Source organism: Chrysochloris asiatica, unplaced genomic scaffold (genome assembly GCF_000296735.1).
Source record: "Chrysochloris asiatica unplaced genomic scaffold, ChrAsi1.0 scaffold00181, whole genome shotgun sequence".
Taxonomy (NCBI): domain Eukaryota; kingdom Metazoa; phylum Chordata; class Mammalia; order Afrosoricida; family Chrysochloridae; genus Chrysochloris; species Chrysochloris asiatica.
The window spans coordinates 5,634,409-5,655,944 of NW_006408699.1; the positions used below are offsets into that span (position 1 = coordinate 5,634,409).

The window sequence follows — 21,536 nt, forward strand, 5'->3', positions numbered from 1 at the left end:
TTTGCAGCACTTCTGGGTGGAGTCGAACTGCTAACCATTAGATTAGCCAACAAGCACAAACCATTTGTACCATTTAGGGTCCTTTCTTAATGCAAGTGTTTTGTTAAAGTGCCATTGACTCCGTTTCAAAAGATAATAATGACCCTGTATAGGGTTTCTGAGGAGTTGCTTCTGGGCTTGAACTGCCAACCTTGTGGCTAGCAGTCCAGTGTACTATACATTCCAGAGCACTACACCAGGACTCTGGATGCATGTTGTTGTTGTTAGGTGCCATTGAGTCAGTGCCGGCTCATAGTGATCCTATGCACAACAGAATAAAACACTTCCCAGTCCTGGGCAAACCTCACAACTGTTGCCACGCTTGAGCCCACTGATGCTGCCACTTGGCCATTCCATCTCGCTGGGGTGCTTCCCTCTTTTTCTCTGACCCTCTACCCTACCAAACATGAGATCCTTCTCCAGTGACTGGTCCCTCCTGACAATATGTTTGAAGTATGAGAAACGAAGTCTGGCCATGCTGACCTCCAAGGAGCACTCTGGCTGCACTTCTTCCAACACAGATCTGTTGGTTCTTTTGGAAGCCCATGCACTTTCAGTATTCTCCTCCAACACCATAACTCAAATGCACCAATTCTACAGTCTTCCTTATTCACTGTCCAACTTTTTACATGCATATGAGGTTATTGAAAATACCATGGCTTAGGCCAGGTGTACCATAGTAGTCCTCAAGCTGACATTTGCTCTTCAACACTTGAGAAAGGTCTTGTGCAGCAGATTTGCCTAATGCAATACGTCATTTGATCTCTTGCCTGCTGCTTCCATAAGTGTTGATGGTTGATCCAAGAAAAATGAAGTCTTTGACAACTTCAATCTTTTCTCCATTGATAAGAATGTTGTTTATTGGTCCAGTGGTGAGGATTTTTGTTTTCTTTACATTGAGAAGAAATCTGTACCGAAGGCTATGGTCTTTGATCTTCATCAGTAAGTATTTTAAGTCCTCTTCACTTTCGGCAAGCAAGGTTGTATCAACATAGGTATAATTACTTAGTTTTGGTCACATAAAAGAAAAAGGTACCCAAAAGATAGACTAGGAGAAGCTACTAGCAGTCAGCACTTGTCAGAAATGTCAGCCAGGAAAGGAGGTGACAGAAAACAAACAAAATAGACTGTGATACAGCAGTAGTCAAACAGTGACAGTGATAAGCTAAAGGCATATAGGTTAGATTCTGGTAAGAAAATTTAATAATTATTTTAAAAATGGTGATATTGAAGGTTATAGGAAAAGGTTTTGAAAAGAAAGATCAAGCGCTTCAGAGGCTAAAACTAAAAGGATATTTGATAAGTTCTACACTTTGCCAGTTAAGTTGTTATTAGTAGAGTAGGTGGTAGTGTTGGTGTTGGATGCCACCGAGTCAATTCTGACTCATACAACCCTGTGCACAACAGTCGATTCCGACTGATACAACCCTGTGCACAACAGAATGAAACTGCCGGGTCCTGCACCAACCTCACAATCATTGTTACGCCTCAGCCCATTGCTGCTGCCACGGTGTCAACCTATCTCATAGAGTAGATGGACATGGAGAAATGTCTGCAATCCTACAAAAATTTGTAAGGACTTTGAGATAGCTGTCTCTAGAGGTCATTAGGATATACTACTAGATTGAATACAGTTTGGAGAATATTCCATATAATCTACTCAACAGTATGAAGTTTATAATGTGTACATTACTTTGTTAGGCCCAGAGTTGTAATAAAGGTCCCTGATGGCACCATTTGTTTTCAACTGTTAACTTAAAGGTTGGCAGTTCAAACACACCTGGAGGTTCCAAGGAAGAACGTGCTGACCAACTGCTTTTGTAAAGATTGTTATTGTTTGTTGTTAGGTGCCATCGAGTTGGTCCCGACCCATAGCAACCTTATGTACAGCAGAACGAAACACTGCCCAATCCTGGGCCAACCTCACTACTGTTGTCACGCTTGATTCCATCGATGTTGCCACTTGGCCAGTCCATCTCGTTGGGGGTTTTCCTCTTTTTCTATGGCCCTCCACCTTACCAAACATAATATCTTTTTCCAGCAACTGCTCCCTCTTGACAGTACAGCCAAGGAAACCCAAAGGAATTGTTCTACTCTTTAACATGGAATCACATTGAGTTGTAATTGACTTGAGGGCCACAGGTTTGGCTGTTTGGTTTTATTAGTAGATTTACTTCATTTAAGAATTTCTCATCTAATTAGTGAGGCAAGCAACAATACTCATTTTATGTTGCATGTAATTAATTTTATACTTTATTATACAAAACCAAGTACAGTAGAATATTATATATGACAACTTATTGATTATTTAGGACTAGGAAGTTAAGGAAAAATATTAGGATGAAAATTAGGCTTGAGATCTGATGGTTACTAAAGTCATAAAGAGTGTAAGGCATATGTTGTGAAGAACAGAGTTCGGTGATAGTATCAGGAAGGCATCTGAAATTCAGAGCTGATTATTATTTTGGGACCATGTGCCCAACTAAGAAATTTGGATTTAACTTGCTAGGCAAGAAGAAAGCTTTTGTAAATATTTGCTTAGGTGATATGCCAATGTTTGAATGGATAATGTAAGGATGTTTGAGCAAGGGTGTAAATGATTATATGAGTGAATTAATCAGTGAATGAATGTTTATGTGAGTAAAGGAAAAGGTAAAAGAATGTTTCTTAGGGAGAAATCATGATGTAAAGCGATTACTGAGACTTCAGTAACAGACATAATACATACATTGATTGTGTATACCCAAAGAGTTTGGGTAATTCTGTTTTTACTCAGGTAGCACTTTCTCATAGTGATATTACAACATATATCTGTAAGGACTTGATTATAAAACATCCTTATTGAAAAAAAAAAAATCACGTTAACGAGATTATTACCAGAGTTCTATATAGTACTTTATAGTTTAAAAGCACGTTCATTTACATGCATTAATGCAGTTGTGAGATTTTTTTCAAACTGCGGTTTTATCTAATTGGCTGTTTGGTAAAATGACTGGTCAGGTACTAGGAAGCATTTTAGCTATAACATTTTGCCGCTGTTATATAAGAATATGTGGTTAGAATCAGGAGCTGCTTATCAGGATGTTGGTAATGCATAATAATACACCAAGAACTGGTGATTCTTACAGCCAATTACCCCTCTCTCTTTATCTCCAGGGAAATCCTTCCCTGGAACACAGAATTTTCACTTGGAAGTTGGCCTCATTATTTTGTCCGTAGTGTTTGCAGTATGCCTTCTAGCTTGCCTCCTGGGAGTTGCTCTCCGAAAATTTAAAAGGCACAACCAAGAACGCCTCAATCCCAGAGATGTTGAGTACGGCACCATCGAAGGTCTCATCACCACCAATGTTGGAGACAGCACTTTAGCAGTGAGTGTGTGGCCCCACAGGAAATCCCTAGCACAATGAAGATGCCATAAGACCCTTATATGTTTCTTACCAGAACCTTGTAGCACACATAACCACTGGTTACTTATGTCTTAATGCATTTGCTGGCATTTGTTTAATGTCGTTTACATGAAACATCCATTTTAACCAGTCATTTGCATGAGTAATATGAGTTATTTTAGTATGTTCTTTGTAGTTAACTTTCTTTGGGGAGCAAGGGAAAAAGAAACAGAGAATGATTGCCTAAAATTTGGTGGCAGGTAGGCGGATAGCTTGAAATTTATAGTACTCACTCCTTTATTAATAACACTACTTACCAAAAAACACCTCTGCTTAATATTAGAAACTAAACTTTCCTTTCTAGATTATTTCAGCACCCTTAAAACTTGACGTCCAAAAAAGTCGCTCGGACAGTTTTCATGCTCCCGTGCTGCCCTCTTGTGGAGGGCAGTCAGTTGGTTAGAATCGTGCTGTCCACGTGTAACTTTTTCAAGTTGTTAGTGTCATTGAATCAGTTTTGACTTATAACGACCCTGTATAGAGTTTCTGAGGAGCAGTTGGTGAGTTCGAACCACCAACCTTGCAGTTCAACCCGACCTTGTAATCCAGTGCTTATCCTACAGTGCCACACTAGGAATCCAATTTTTTCCAGTAGCCACATTAAAAAGAGCAAAAGGAAACATATTAAGTTACTTTTAACGCTGCATTTTATTTAACCTAGTATCTCCAATGATCATGTCAGCATAAAATCAATAATAATTATTAGTGAGCTAATGTATATTCTTATTTTTTAATTAAGTCATTGAAATATGGTGTGTATTTTACACTTCTGAAGGAGCCTTGAAATGGTTAAGTGCTGGATTATACAACTAAAGATTGGCGGTTCATACCTACCAAAATGTTGTTTGGAAGTAAGGCCAATGATCTGCTTCCCAAAAGGTCCCAGCCTTGAAAACCTATGTGGAGTAGTTCTCCTCTGCGCCCATGGCGTAGCAAGAGTCACAGTCATCTCAACAGTAATCAACAACAGCAATGCTTTACTCAGGTGGTGGTTGTTAAGTGCTGCTGAATTGGTTCCGACTCATAGCGACCTTATATAGGGATTCCGCAAAACAACTAGGGGATTTGAATCACTGACCTTGAGGTTCAAATGGATTTTGAGGTCCAGTGCTTTATCTTACAGCATTTACTCTGACAGCTTACCTAAATTTAGACTAGCCACGTTTCACTTACTCAATGGGAATGGCTTGTGTGGCTACCATATTGGAAATGCAGGCTAGAAACCATTTAATTTTACACTTAAAAATTACTCTTTTACATATTTTTAAATGATAAAATCATATTAAAAACTGACTACCTTTTCTGTTTTTACGTTAAAAAAAACAAAAAAAAACTGTCAAGTGTTAATTTAAAAGAAGCCAAATTCAGTCAGAAGAGTATCACTTACTAGAAATGAAAGGTTACTGTCAACCTTTAAAAGTAAAATTGTAAGTTGTTAACTGTGCTGAACCCGGATGCCTACTCTGAAAAAGGTGAAGATTAGTGTTTCAAAGGTGTTAAAGATATGCCCGCACAAAATCAAGGCTCTTCTCTTGAATTGAAAGACAACCAAGGTCCTAACTTTTTGATGTGATTCAGCCTTACGTAAGTAAGACTTGTCCGTGTATGACCGAAAGTCATCTTATGTATAGTAATTCTTGTTCTGTTAAAAGACACATTAAAAATGCCTGGTAGGCATGCAGTCAGGTTTGCTCAGGGGAAAGACTAACTCTGTAACTACCTCCTCCTGGCTAGAGACAGTTTCTCTCTTCAATGGCTATCTTTGTAGCTCAGGTGCTAGACCTGAAAAGCTGCAGGACTCACTTTTGGCAGTAGTTAAAACATTTGGTGGTGGCTAACATAAGGAGCTCTGGTAGCGTAGTGGTTACGAATCGGCTGCGAACCTTAAGGTCAGCGGTTCGAAACTACCAGCCGCTCCGCGGGAGAAAGATGAGGCTTTCTACTCCCATAAAGATTTACACCCTCAGAAACCCTGTACATGGTCGCTATGGGTCGGAACCGACTCGACAGCACTTAACAACAACAACAACATAGGCTGGGGTCTCCTGGAATCTGCTGCCTTCCCAGCCACTGGGCCTCCAGTCAAGTTTACTTTGTGAGAAGAGAAAGAAGGAAGAAAGCTTGTTTAGTTTTCTTTTTTCCTACCTATTTAAATTGTAGTACAGCAAAAGTGGGAAAGGAGAATTTAAGGACATTCTATTTCAAAAAGTAGAAGTAGTTTTTTGTTGTTGTTGTTGTTTTCTATGGAAACTACATAGCAGTCTATTTCAAGTTTTAAGGAAAATTAAATGAGTTTACTAAATTAGTAGCAAAAAGATATGAGGATGAATTCTGACAAAGCTTTTGCAAAGCAGTTCTAAAATAGATTAGTCAGAATTGTATTCCTAAGAGCTGCTAACACAACTCTTAATTACCAAGGGCAATAATAGGAGCATCTAGTGTAAATTGCTCTTAGAATTTTGAAAGAAGAATGGGAATGGATGCCAAAATAGTCTTCTAAACTCAACCACATAAGATGACAGTATATCACAATCTAATAACACAGTAAAGAATACTATATAAGTTATCATTATAAATCTACATACGTATTTAAGTGGTGTGCTCATTTGCATAATACAACATAGCTTGCCCTCTGCTACTAAACAGGTGCTTTATAGGGATGAAAAAAGTCCTTAACAATTCAGGATTTGAAGTAGATGGCAATTTTCTATTGACTTCTCCCCTCTTTTAAGTCTCTTAACTGGGCTTAGAACAGGGCTATATATTATGAATAAAATAATGCATTCATTTAATTTTCTGTATTATTCTTTAAAAAAATTGGAATGAGAATGCAAAGAACAAAAAGAATAATTGGAAAGCTGTGAAATACTACTTCTTCAATGATACCCACTTTCTTGTTGATGACCCATTTTGTGGTTTTATATGGATTCTAAATTTCTTTGTTCAACTTTTAGTGATTTTGCTATTCAACAGTTCTTTGATGTGGTACTTAGAAGAAGTGAAAGAAGATGAAATTAAAACAAATCAATATATTGTTTTACCAGGGAAGCAGAAATCTTGGGGGAAGGATAAGCTTTAGGAAATATTACTCTTGTTACTAAAACCATACCACCACTACCATAGGCTCATTCTGTTGATGACACATAATGCATTCTTGAGACAAAAAGGTTTTTGCTTCTTGACCTGCGATGAGGGAAAGAAGGAAGAATGTATGAGACAACTAACAGAATCTTTTTTGGACAACATATTTCATTCATACAAATAAGTTTCCTGTACTAGTTATATTTTATTTAAAATTTTATTGTGGTAAAATATATATAACAAAGTTAGCATTTTGACCATTTTTCTATGTCCAGCTCGGTGACATTGATTACATTCATCATGCTCTGTAACCATGATTTTGTTTTTAATAAAAAAAATTGTCTTCCTCTTTGATTTGTGAATGATCCACAAATGACATGTAGGTGTAAATTTTGTGACCCTCAAGTAGTTTTATGACTACTTCCATCTAAGTAGCCCACCCTTGCTTGAGTGTACCAATGTGATGACCCACATAGTCCGTGGGATCTTTGCAGTACAAACAATATTTAATTAGAATTCCTAAGTTGGTATGTCAAGGAAAGTGGATCTTTTGAGAGATACCCAGTGAGTGTAGGGGAGTTTGGTAAATCATCTCTCATTCTTTGAGTTGGAGATGCTTCCTCTCTCTCTTTTTGCTCCACTTGATATTCTTTCTGCCACTTCCCCTTGGGGTACATCTCTGTTTTTTGGGACTTCTTTCCAAATTGCACATTCAACTCGCTCTGCTCAGCTTCTTTTGTTATGCATTCTATTCTGAAACTCAGGGTTTTTAATAAAAAGTTAAGACTACTGGTCCTCAGAAAATCCCTGTCCTATGTTAGGGTAGAAGTACAAGCAAGCCCCTCTTCCTTTGGTGCTTTCTAATGGGCCACATGTCCTGGATCTTTGCCTTCCATGTAAGTTACAATGCCATGCATGCTAATACATTACACCAAGAGCTATTTCTCAATAGTTTCATTTTTCTCCTTAAACTACAGGATTTATTGGATCATTCGTGCACATCAGGAAGTGGCTCTGGTCTTCCTTTTCTGGTACAAAGAACAGTGGCTCGTCAGATTACACTATTGGAGTGTGTCGGTTGGTAATTCTTTTTCCCTTTTCTTTGGGGGTTGTTTGCAATGTTGTTAGTCATAATTCTAGAAATAGGCTAGAACTTGTAAGACCAGTTCCTTCTTGTTGTCTTTTGCTTCTTTATTAAATTTTAGGAGATATGAGGTAGCCATGTGGTATGGCTACTTCATTATTCCCCGTGATTCGTGTTTGAACACCTGAACCTGTTGAAGCTCTTGTCAAGAGAATGTGTCACTAGTGAGTACAGAGGATGCCTAGGCATAGTTTTGTGTTGTAATCAGACCCCTTAGGATAATAGGAATGCTTGGAAAATGAATTGATATGGTTCTGCCTAACTATAGGTATCAAATGATTGGAGGTAAGTAACTTTCTGGACAGTAAATGTGTTTGCTGCAATTGTCTAAACCCTCCTACTCCTCCCTGCTCTTTTAAAAATTATGAAACAAATTGTTATCAAAGGTATCAATTTATTTAGTATCTCCTTTGGTTAGATAAGAACTGTGTACATTTCTCTATGGCCTCTTTATTTTCCCCATATATGAATAACTTTGTAGATGCAATTGTGATGTGCATACAGCTTTTTACCAATTTTAAGCTCACATATTCACATCTATTTGTATACATCACAAGTATTTTTAAAGATTGTGCAACAGCCCAATGCCGAATTTGATTAATGTCAACAGTACAATTTTTGCACATACTTTTTTAAATGATTATTTTCTTGGAATAAATTCCCAGGAGGTGTGAGGTTCTTGAATCAAAATTTGTGATTTTTTTTTTTTTTTTTTAATGACTTGCTTTATGTATTGCCAGTCAGCTTCTAAGGAGTTCTGGTAGTGTAGTGGTTACAAGTTGGGCTGCTAACCTCAAGGTCAGCAGTTTGATATACTACCAGTTGTTTTGCTGGAGAAAGATGAGTCTTTCTGCTCCTGTAAAAACCCTGTATAGAGTCGCTGTGAGTCGGAACCCACCACCAGTCAGCTTCTTTAAATGCTGAAGCAGGTGCTTTTTTTTTTTTTGGTTTCATTATTTTACTTTGATGTAAAGAGTCTTTGGAGGCTGTTCTGTAGTTTTCTGTAATTTTGTCATCAGGTGGCATGCAGGGATGGTCACAGTAGCAATACTGGGTGGCCAACATCTTCACACACTTAGTTCTCTTGGTTTCTTTGGATTGGGTTTGGCAGTGCCTGCCATTACATCTTTCAATTCTGGAAGGTGGCTGGCCATCATAAGCTGGCTTTACCACTTGGCAAGTCTCCTCTGGCTTTTTTAAAACTTTCTTTTTTTCTGTTTTGCGAAAACTTGGGGGCTCCCAAACCCTATCGTAGAAAGGGGGCAAGAAGCGTTAAGAACAGTGACTAACCAGTCTACCTTATTGCCTTTTCCTTGGGTCTGTAGTCATAGTAATAGTCCTCCACTTCCCTGACACAACCAGCTGCCAGGAGAGAAAAACAAGATGTGATGATCACCAGGGTTGTTCGATTGTGCCAACAAACATCCTCCTGATTGGTTACTTGTCCTGTGACCCTCTGCCCTGTCCTGTCACCACTCAGCATTTTCAGAGTAGCATGCTATCTCAAGATCGAGCCTCCCAGATTGACCCTAGAGTCCAAAGGGCAAAATAATATTGCATCACTGAAATAATGTATGCAGTTTCTGATGGTATAGATTGTTTTCAGCAGTTTTTTTGGAAACAGTGTAAATTCAGTAATAGCATTTTGTTTGTTTAGCGCTGACCACTTTAACAAAAGTAATGCTTTGTAGCAGCTTGTAGTTAGTGTTCATGTGGTACATATGAGTTCATCTCTACCAAGAGTATGACACCGTTATTTGGTTTGAAAACTGGGAATTTGTAGTCGATTTTCAGATTGTAGTCATTTTCAGATGGTGATCAGTGAAACTCCAAATTTCAAGGTCTTTAAGAGTATCCTTTTTGGGGTCCCTCACTCAGGACTTTTAGGAAGCTCTGCTTCTGTTTTCGGGATTTCTAAGCAGGGTTGCATTTGAAAACAAAGTACTTGTCAACTTAGAAGACTAGGAAAACCATTGAAGTATGTTTCTATTTTAACTAGCTTGCCACCTATCTCCTGCTTTCTTTACAGAAAGGAATTTGAGACCACTTTATAGTAATGTTCACAAGTCCCCAGAATAATTTTATCCCTTCCTCATGAAAATAAGAAAGCCAAGGAAAAATAAACATAGATAATGAAGTCAAAGCCAGGAAAAGATGAGTTATACCATCTTCTAGCAGTTAATTTTGTAGGATCTTAGCACTCTCCTTGAGCTTAAACTACATATATGAGGCAAATTCTTGGACTTTATTAAAATTAGTTTTGTGCTAATTAATATTTGTCTGATCTGGTAGTGGTCCACAAAGAGCACATTTAACATAGTTTTGGATTGCACATTGGTATTTTATAGCAACAGTATTCATTAACAGGGAATCTAGATTTAGCCCTTTGTGTTGCAGGTGTACCACCTGGACAGACACGCCCTCTCCTTCCATGTTTGGGTTCTTGGTGGCTTAGCTTGTGGGCCAAGAGCTGTTTTCTGTATGTGCAGGTGGACCTGCAGCTGCTTATTATATAAGTCACGCTTCCCAGCAGTCTTGGTAGAAAGCCCCATTGCCCTGTGAGTTGTATCTCCTGCTGCATTGTTATCTAGGTGCCTCGGATGTCTTTACCCTTGATTATACCCTGCGTTGATCCCCATCGTCTGGTGGTAATTACCTCCTCCGCCCACCCTCCCTGATCACCCCTACCTATAATTAAAGAGAAGACTGGAAGAGGGAGTCTGGAGTTGACAAAGCTGTCAACTGTGTTGCTGCTGCAGGAGGGGGGCGTGCACCAAATGATCAAATCAAAACTAGAGTGCCCACATTTTCAAAATGTCTTCTCCAAGTGGCCTTCCCACCGTAGCCCACGTGTGACATCACAGGAGCTATGTAAGGAGCAAATACCCATGACTAATGTCAGAAATCAGTACTGTTCTGGGATTATGTGGTTAAGATTTTACAAATCCTCTTTTGAAATAGATCTTCCAGCAACAAATCCGTTAGGAACGGTGTAGGGATGCTTGTTGACCTCCTTCTATACGGTAGTGTTGTTTCTGTGTTTTGTTGGGTTTTTTACCCTTGAGAACACATGCCTCAAATGCATGCTTCAAAAATGCCTGGGTAAATTCATAAATCTGAATTCTTAGAAAGTGCCTATGTTGATCCTTTTTGAAAGGAAAGAATCTAGTAAGCTATTCATGTTTGCCATATACAGGGAGGCTTCAAAAAGTTTGTGGACAGATGGAATGGAAAGATAATGGAGTTTTTCCATGAACTTTTTTTTGAAACGTGTCCCCCCTCCATCCCTTCCACCCCCACACACACTCATGCTGTATTTTTCTTACCCTTCACTACAACATAAAATCTGACTTTGTACATTTTCAAAGTTTTTCTGACTTTCATGTGCATTGACTCCCCAAATGATAAGCCCACCAGCCACTCCATGAGAGAAAGATAAGGTTTTCTGCTCCTGCAGAGGTGTCCAGCCTCAGAAATCCTGATGCAGAGTCTCTATGAGTCAGATCTGACTTGACAGCTCATAGAAACAATAAACATATAAACATTTTAAAATGTAAATAATAATTAGCAGCTGATTGTACAATACAGATACTTTCAATTCGTTGTCTTCATGAGGTGGGTGGGAGGGGTGAGTTCCACCTCACATTTGTATGTCTTTACAGGCAGGTATTTACATCCGCAAACTGAGATTCTTGGAGCAAACAGCGAGAGATTAAGAGTTGCAACCTCTAAGTCCATTGGCTTCTTTAAAAAACATAATTAAGGCTGGCTGCCTCTTGTGCGTCTAATGTTCAGCGTCTCTGTTTTGCTTTCCACAGGGAAAGGCAGATATGGAGAGGTGTGGAGAGGCAGCTGGCAAGGAGAGAATGTTGCCGTGAAGATTTTCTCGTCCCGCGATGAGAAGTCATGGTTCAGGGAAACAGAATTGTACAATACTGTGATGCTAAGGCATGAAAATATTTTAGGTAAGTATGAGGATAATCTCCTTATTAACTGGATGTAGATAGAAATAAATGTGTGTCTTTTCAGAGGAATGTGAATCAGAGTGTCTCTCCTAAGAACTGGTACCAGGATCACCAACATTTACATATACTGTTTAATTTTCTTTATAACACCAATTTCTTGTTTGAATTTGCCAACAGGTTAATCATTCTCTAAATGATGAAAAGGAAGTTGTTATGGCTAATTCATATTCCTACATCTGCAGTTCATTGTTTAAACAACAGAAATTTGCCCTGTGCTGTTCACTCAAAGGCCTCGTTGGTTGGTGTACTCACCCCAACCTTTTTGAATATTTATAGAATCAAGTAAAGAAAGATCTTTGGACTATTCCCTAGCAATTCACAGCTCCCAGGGACATCGTAATTAAATTCACATGCCTTCAAACTAGGCATCATTTTAATGCTTAGATTTGTAGAGGGATGCAGCATAAATTTTAATTTGGAAACTAAAACTTTGAGTTATTTGTCAAATATGTGAAAAATGCCCACTACGTTGGTAGTATTAAAAACAAGAAAAACAGTTGCTATTGAGTTTAATTGTGACTCAAGGAAACCCTGTGTTTGCCAGAAGAGTTCAGTGCTTCATAAGGTTTTTATGGCTGATTTTTCAAAAGTGGATCAGCAGACCTTTTTCCAGAAGTATCTCTAGTTAAACTCAAATTGCCAACCTTTGGGCATAAAGGGGGAGGATAAATGTGGTCGTATTGTTATTGTTAGGGAGCTCTGGTAGCATAGTGGTTAAACTGCTAACCTTAGGGTCAGCAGTTGGAAACTACCAGCTGTTCCACGGGAGAAAGATGAGGCTTTGTGCTCCTGTAAAGATTTACAACCTCGGAAATCCTGTATAGGGTCGCTATGAGTCGGAACAGATTGCACGGCACATAACAACAACAACAACTTTGTTACTGTTAAGTGCTGTATAATTGATTCTGACCCATAGCAACCCTGTGTAGGGTTTCTGAGGAGCAGCTGGTGCACTTGAACCGCTGACCTTGCAGTTCAAATGGCTTTGCAGTCTGGTGCATTAACCCTCAGTGCCACACCAGGATTCTGTGGTCATATTAATAGATGGTTAATGAATACAGCCTGAAGGAAAAAAAAAAAAATCAAGCTTTGAATTGCAGTATTGAAGAATTCTATGGGCAAAATATTGAATGACTCAGGAAGCACCAAAAGAAGATGGAAGGAATACACAGAGTCACTAGAGCAAAAAGAAGTGGTTGGTATTCAACCATTTCAAGAGGCATCATATGGTAAAGAGCCAATGGTACAGAAGGAAGAAGTCCAAGGTGCACTGAAGGAATTGGCAAAGAACAAGGCTCCTGTAATTGATGGAATATGAATTGAAATCTCTCAACAAACTGATGCAGCACTGGAAGTACTCACTCATCTATGCCAGGAAATTTGGAAGACAGTTACCTGGCCAACTGACTCTGTCCGTTCCAAAAAGAGGCGACCCAATAGAATGCAGAAATCATCGGACAGTATCATTAATATCACATGCAAGTAAGATTTTGCTAAAGATAATACAAAAATGGCTGCAATACTCCATTAACAGAGAACTTCCAGAGGTTCAAACCCGATTCAGAAGAAGATGTGGAATGGGGGATATCCTTGCTGACATCAGATGGATCTTGGCTGAAAGCAAGAATACCAGAAAGATGTTTACCTGTGCTTTATTGACTACATAAAGGCTTTTGATTGTGTGGATCCTGAAAAGCTATGGATAACATTGCAGAGAATGAGTATTCCGGAACACTTAATTGTATTCATGAAGAACCTGTACATAGTCCAAGAAGCAGTAGTTTGAATAGAACAAGGGAACACTGAATGGTATAAAATTAGGAAAGATGTGTGCCAGGGTTGTATTATTTCACCATATTTATTCAATCTGTATGCTGAGCACATAAATTCAAGAAACTGGATTATGTGAAGAAAAGCATGGCAATATGCAGATGATACAATCTTGCTTGTTAAAGCAAAGACAACTTAAAACACTGATGAAGATCAAAGAACACATCTTTCGATATGGGTCACATCTCAATGTAAAGAAAATAGAAAATCCTCACCATTGGACTTGTAAACAAGATCCATATCAATGGAGAAAAGATTGAAGTTGTCAAAGACTTCATTTTGCTCAGATCAACCATGAACAGTCATGGAAGCAGCAATCAAGAAATCATATGACATATTGCATTAGCACATCTGCTGCGCAAGACCTCTTTAAAGTGTTGAAGAGCAAAGATGTCAGTTTAAGGACGAAGTGTGCCTTACCCAAAGCCGTGGTTTATTCAGTAACCTCATATGCATGTGAAAGTTGGACAGTGAAAGGAAAGACTGTAGAAAAATTGATGCATTTGAGTTATGGTGTTGGAGGAGAATATTAAAAGTACCGTAGACTCCCAAAATAACAAACCAGTCTGTATTGGAATAAGTACAGTCAGAGTGTTCCCTGGAAGCCAGGATGGCCACATCTTGTCTCTGACTCTTCAGATATATTATCAGGAAGGACCATTCCCTGGAGAAGGATATCATGTTTGGTAAACTGGACAGTCAGAGAAAAAGAGGAAGACTCCCGACAAGATGATTAGCACAGTGAGCAGCAATGGGCTCAGGTGTAGCAACTATTGTGAGGTTGCTGCAGGACCCAACACTGTTTCATTCTGTTATGGATAGGTTCTCTGTGAGTCAGTAATGACTCATGGCACCTAATAATAACAACACCAACAATGAATGTGGCCTACTGTGTTTCTTTTGTAATACTTAAGACGTTTACTTCGAATTTATAGATTGGTCTGACTTATATTACAGAAAGGCTAGTGCCAGAATTTATTTGTAGTCCAGTTGTTTTTAAGTGATGTCAAGTTAGTGCTGACTCATAGCAACCCTGTGTAGACTTTCCAAGGAGTAGCTGGTAGGTTTGAACTGCTGACGTGTGGTTTGCAGTCAGTTTATTATTTAAATCTGAGTCAAGTTGTCTGTAGGTAATAGTTTTGATCCTGCCCAAAATTGTAGCTCAGTGGTATGGTAGTATGTTTCCTCTCGGAGTCGTCTCAGTTCCTTTTGGTCTCTCCCTTTTCCTTGCTATTAAGTAATTCTGTACATTTGTGTTGTGGCTGTTGGCTTCCCCTTTCTATTCTATTTCTCCATTTTGTTTATCTTCTGTGGACGAAAGTGATTCCTTTGCTCAAAGTGTTTGGTGACCCCCCCCCCCCCCCCCACTTGCTGATAACATGTGTGACTTTGGGCTTGACATTCAAGGCTCCATATTAATTGCTTCCAAAAAGCAATTAACAAGCTTCATGTACCGATATTCCCACATATAGCTACTTCTAATATTTGCCATTTCTGGGAATGCCATGAACATTCAGGTGTCTATGGCTGGGTTCATGTTATCCTTGATATACCCTCTATCCCCCCTCATGCCCTTAAACTCCTCCCTTCTCCTTCATCAAAACTTCTTCACTCCCTTCTGATTTCACCCAGTGGAGTTGTTGTTTTCTGCACTCCCTCACTTTTTGCTTCTTTCAGGGCAGGTAATGGGAGGTTACAAGCAGCAGGCAACAACACCCAAACATTATGAGCCCCGGGGATTCTGCAGTGGTTTGGAAGGTGTGGTGAGGAATGGAGTACCGTGTCCCAAGATGCACCAGGGTCTCTCAAATGTGGCAAGTGAAGAGAGAGGGACACTTACATTGAAGACAAGGCAGAACCCAAGAAGCTTCCATTTAACACTGATTTTACATAATGACCTTGCAACCTAAACACTTCAATATGTGAGGGAGGAATGGGTGTAATTATAAAATTATAAAAATCCTAAGTAAAACACCAGAAAGCTAAATACAATTATACTTTCAAAAAGTTAAACCCTCTTTAAAGAAGATAATTCCAGGAACATAGCAATATCTTAAATATTAGTTAATCTACAAATCTTCTATAGCAGTCAGTGGTGCATTGGTTAATAAATGAGACCATGTTTCTTAATTTTTTTGTTGCTGTTGAGAAAATATACAGGATCCAGCATTCTTAACTATTTAGTCGTAGTCATATCTTTGAACTGTCAAATCTGTCCTCTGCCACGTCTGTAGGTAAGTCAGCAGGGAGAGGCTGATAAGGGGCTACCTCACTTGAGACTTTGGGGTTTATTTTTGGCTCTTGAGGAACCTGGGAGGATGCCTCTGGCTGCTAAACTAGAAGTCTCTTCCCTGATGACTTTCTCCCTTTTTTTCTGGACACTTCAGTTGCTTTGCCAGAGTTCCAATTTATAGGCACCTGTTTAACTTCTCACCTCCACTTACAGTAGAGCATTTTGACTCAAGCGCAAATCTCTCTTCAAAGTGCTTCTCCATTTTGAAGCAAAGGAAATTACAGAATTCACACTTCAACAATTTAAAAAAGAAATCTTGCTTATTTAAGTAATTTTTCTGAAGGTCTAAAGCATAATTAACAGGACATATAAATCCTTCTCTAAGGACTTCGGGAAGGTAAGAGAATAAAAAATTATCTGTGTTATTTATTTAACCAGAAGCTGTTCACCCTTGGAGGGAGAAATCTGTTGTACAGAATACAACAATAATTAAGTTTGTTTTGAGTGGTGCTTTATGGTTTAGGGATGTTTATTTTGACTAAGTCATTAAAGATTAAAATCGTTTGGTTTTCAAATTATAAAGCAGGAACATCTTGTTTAATAAGAATATTGAAATGGAGTCCTGGTGTGGCGCTGTGGGTTAATAACACTGGACTGCAAAGTCGGTTTAGCAAGGTCGGCATTCAAGCTCACGAGTTGCCCCTTGGAAACCCTATATAGGGTTGCCATGGGTTGTAACCGACTCAACAGCACTTAACAACAACAAATATTGAAATATGAATTTTTTACATATGGCAGCTAACTGAGGACTCCAAACAGCGAGGAGACTAACAAAGGTTGGAGAGTAGAGTAGGAAGGGAGACAAATGGCCATAGCTCAGAAGAAGAGGGATCATAAGGCAGAGGGCAAGGTGGTGAAGTGATCATTCAGTTTCTTTTGCTGATGTCTTGTAGATTCAAACATCAAATTGCCCTTCTCTTACTAGCACTTAAAAGTGGACTAAAAAGGAAAAATCCGCTTGTTTGGGAGCAGAATGGTATAGCAGGTAAGATGAGTTTTGAGCCAGATTGACTGGAGTCATTACTAACCTCATTGGTCAATGGTCTGCTAGCCATACTTCCTGAAGATTTTGGAAAGTAAAATGAGTTAATGTATGTAAAGTGCCTGACAAATGTTGTTGCTGTTGGTTACAGTCAAGTCAGTTCTAACTCACAGCGACATTGTATAGGGTTTCCGAGAAGTGGCTGGTCAGTTGAACCACCGACCTCATGATTCAAACTGCCCTTGAAGTCCACTGCTGTATCCCACAGTATCACACCAGTTAATTACCATCATCAACGAAAATGACAGTAGTGCATAATTATTGAGGACTGACAAGTAGTCCTCAGTAATTATGAACTGCTGTCATTTTCGTTGATGATGGTGATCAAATTTTTGTTGGTAGGTGCCATCAAATCTCAATTCTAACTCTTTGTAACTCTCTGCACAGTAGAACAATACGCTGTTCAGTCCTGCATCATCCTCACTATAGTTATGCTTGAGTCCATTGCAGATGCCACTGTGCTATCTCATCTAATTGGGGTTCTCCCTCTTTTTAAAGTGACGCTTCACTTTTCAAAACATAATGTCTTTCTCCAGGGACTGTTCCCTGCAGATAATATATCCAAACAAAGTATGAGAGAGGAAGTCTTGCCTTCCTGGCTTCTAGGAAGCATTCTGGCAGTATTTCTTTCAACACAGATTGGTTTGTTCTTTTGGCAACCCATGGTACTTTAAATATTTTCCTCGAATGCCGTAACTCAAATGCATCAATTATTTTTCAGTCTTCCTTATATTCATTGTCCAACATTCACATGCATATGAGGCTGTTGAAAATATTATGGCTTGGGTAAGTTGCACCTTAGTCCTTAAACTGATATCTTAGTTCTTGAATAGTTTCAAGAGGTCATATGCAGCAGTTTTACCTAATGCAATACATTATTTGATTTATTTACTACCACTTCCTTAAGTGTTAATTCCAAATTCAAGCAAAATGAATTCTTTGACAACATCGTTCATTACTCCATGTACTCCAGTTGTGAGGATTCTTGTTTTCTTTACAAACTTGAATTTATTAGGAATTTAATACATCTGTGTGATCTTTGGCACGTCAAGTAATATCTTCTTACATCCATTTTGCTCTTTTCTATCTTTTCAATGACTTTGTCCTTCTTTGATGTGTGATATCCCAAGTATCCATTACATAACTCATCTAGTCTTCAGTCTCTAGTGTTCAATGAGTCAAATCTACTCATGAAATAGTGTCTAAATTCAAATGTGATATACTAAAGGTCATATTTTGATTTGCATGAACTTTTAAACAATTTTATTTAGCTTTTACCTGAGTGTGCAGATGAATAATTGATGATCTTTTCTGCTTTCATCCCCTGACATTGTACTGACCGATGATATTGAGCTTTTATATTCTCTCTTTCCTACCACTCGTCTGTCAGTTTGTCATACTGTGATGGTTTGGGTGTTGCTGTGATTCCTTCAGCTATAACACAGGTACTGTAAATATCAGCATCACCCACAGTGGACAGGTTGCTGCTAAGCTTCCAGACAAATACTGACTAGGAAGAAGGAGAGATGGACTACTTCAGAATATTTACTCACTGAAAACTTTGTGAATAGCAGTGGAACACTGTCAGCACCCAAATATTGACTATTGAAACATGATGAAGAGCACCAGAATAGTACCATATGTAGTGCCGGAGGATGAGCCGCTCAGGTTGGAAGGCACTGAAAATACGACTGGGGAAGAGCAACCTCCTCAAAGTAGAGTTGACCGTGATTACTTCCCTTTACAACCTTCATTTGCTGATGGGCATAACTCAAAATGAAGAGAAATAGCTGTAAACATCATTAGTAATTGGAACATGGAATATACAAAGTATAAATCTTTGGAAATTTGGAAGGTGTTAGAAATGAAATGGAGCACATAAACATCAAGATCCTAGGCATTAGTGAGCTGAAATGGACTGGTATTACCTGTTCTGAATCTGCCGATCACATTTTTTACTATGCCGGGAATGACAATGGAAGAGGATGGTGTCGTCATACTCATCATCAAAAAGAACATACCAAGATCTGTGATGAAGTAAAACTCTGTCCATGATAGGATGATAACTCATACAGGGAAGACTGTTATTCACATTTACTCGCCAACCACTAAAGCCAATGATATGAAATTGGAGAATTCTGCTACAGTCATTTTTGAGATACCTTCAGCAAAATTTTACTTGCTTGTTTTATAAATGATGTTATTAGATAATCTTCGTGTTCAATTGGGTTGGTTACCTTTCTTCGAAATGAGCACAAATACAGATCTCTTCTAATCCGTTGACCAGGTACCAACTTTCTTGGCATAGACAAGTAGGCACCTCCAGCGCTGCATCAATTTGTTGAAACATTTTAATCTGTATTCTTTCCATTCCTGGAGCCTTTTTTTTTCCCCCAGGGCCTTCAGTGCTGCTTGAACTTCTTCTTTCTGTATTATATGTTCTTTATGATATGCTATATAGTTAAAGGTTTGAACATTGACAAATTCTTTTTGGTACAGTGGCTCTGTATTCCTTCCATCTTCTTTTAATGCTTCCCGTATCATTCAGTATTTTGCCTGCAGAAACCTTCAGTTGTTACAAACTGAGACTTGCATTTTCTTCAGTTCTTTCCTGTTGAGACATGGTGAATACGTTCTTCCCTTTTGGTTTCCTAACTCCAGGTCTTCTTCACACATTTTGTTACATTATTTTGTCTTTTGACAAAATAAGGCCTTTTATTTCCTTGTTTATCCCCGTTACTTTAGTTTTTCTATGCTCAAGAGCAAGTTTCAGAGTCTTCTCTCACATTAATTTTGTTTTTTTTCTTTTGTTTTGTCTTTTTAATTATCTTTTGTTTTCTTCATGTATCATGTTCTTGAGGTCCTACCACTCTTCTGGTTTTTGGTCATTAGTGTCTAATGCACCAATCTGATCTTGAGATGGTCTCTAAATAGAGGTGGGATATACTCTAGGGCATATCTTGGCTCTCATGGACTTGTTTTAATTGTCTTCAGCCTCAGCCTGAACTTGCATATGAGCAATTGGTGCTTTGTTTTGGCTGATGGTATTGAATTTCTTTTTCCATTTTATCTTCCCGTTGATGTAGTTAATTAGATTTCTGTATATTTAATCTGGTGTGGTCGACATGTTTTGTTGCTAGGTGACATCGATTCGGTACTGATCATAGAGACCATAGGCACAACAGAACGAAACCCTGCCTGGTCCTGCACCAATCTCACAATCATTGCTATGTTTGAGCCCACTGTGCCAGTCCATCTTGTTGGGAATCATCCTCTTTTTTTCTACCAAACATGATATGCCTCGCCAGGAAATAGTCCCTACTGATAATATTTCCTAAGTATGAGAGACGAAGTCTGGCCATTCTGGCTTTGTGGCTATCCTGGCTTCCATGGAGCATTCTGGCTGTACTTCTCCCAACATAGATTGGTTTGCTCTTTTGGCGGTCCTTGGTACTCTTAATATTCTCTTCCAATACCACAGCTCAACTACTTCAATGCTTCTATGGTCTTCTTTATTCATTGTCCAACTTTCACTTACCTATGAGGTTATTGAACAATACCATGGCTTGGGTCAGGCACACCTTAGTCCTCAAATTGACATCTTTGCTCTTGAACACTTCCAATATCATAGCGACACATAAGCCTCAAAAGTACAACAAATTGACAGATAAGTGGTTGAATTTTTTTTAGAGCATTTTTACTTTTGTAGGAAAATCACCAAGTTACCTCTCCCCTGCACATTATTTCTATTAACATATTGCAGCATTGTAATTTCATGTTTTTCCTAGCCAACAAACACCATTTCTACCACCTTTTTTTTTTTTTTTTTTCCTCCCTGTGTGTGACTCAGAGCATCATTGGACTTAGTTTCTATTTGACTATTTTCTCCTTTTATAACTTGATGAATCCCTCAGCCATTCAATCTGGTTATTGTTGGTAAATGCCTAACTCATAGTGACCCTGTATAGGGTTTCCAAGGAGTGACTGGTGGGTGGGTTTGAACTGCTGACCTTGAGGTTCAAGCAGACCTTATGGTCCAGGGCTTATCCTATAGTGTCACACCAGAACTCCATTTAATCCAGACTCACCCAGTTTATTGTAATGTGACCAGACATATACCAGAGAGTATACATGAGCTACCCAATATTACCTAGCAATTTATAGTCAGAATCAGCACTAGAAAATGGGTCTTCAGGTTCTGAGGCTTATGTTTTTTTATGTGTGTGGTTGATGAATGGCCTTTTCTTAGGATATTAATACAAAGGGGAGATTTACACTATCGTTGTATGTAAGCACAAAAGTATATCTTAATGCAATGTTAAATATTTTTTTATAGGATAAACTTCAATGAAAATGAATAGGACACTTTTGTATTCAGTTGTTGTTGTTGGTAAGTGCCTTTGCAACTCATAGCAAGCCTGTATAAGGTTTCCAAGGCTTTAAATTTTCACAGGGACAAAAAGCCTCATCTTTCTCCTGTGGAGAGGCTAGTGGGCTTGAACCACAGACCTTGTGGTTTGCAGTCCAGTGCTTATCGTTTGGAGCCACCACACTCCCTTTATGTTCAGTTGTTGTTAAGTGCCGTTCAGTCAGTTTCCTACTTACAGCCACCCTGTGTAGGGTTTCTGAGAAACAG

At 38.7% G+C, this 21,536-nt stretch overlaps 1 protein-coding gene across 1 annotated transcript in view; it reads left to right on the plus strand.

Moving 5' to 3' along the window:
- ACVR1 (activin A receptor, type I) overlaps window positions 1-21,536 on the plus strand; it is an 80,894-nt gene that overhangs the window by 36,457 nt on the left and 22,901 nt on the right. The window contains exons 3-5 of the mRNA XM_006872035.1: window positions 3,196-3,407; window positions 7,544-7,643; window positions 11,529-11,675. Coding sequence (XP_006872097.1) covers window positions 3,196-3,407; window positions 7,544-7,643; window positions 11,529-11,675 — 459 coding nt within the window. The remainder of the gene's footprint in view (window positions 1-3,195; window positions 3,408-7,543; window positions 7,644-11,528; window positions 11,676-21,536) is intronic.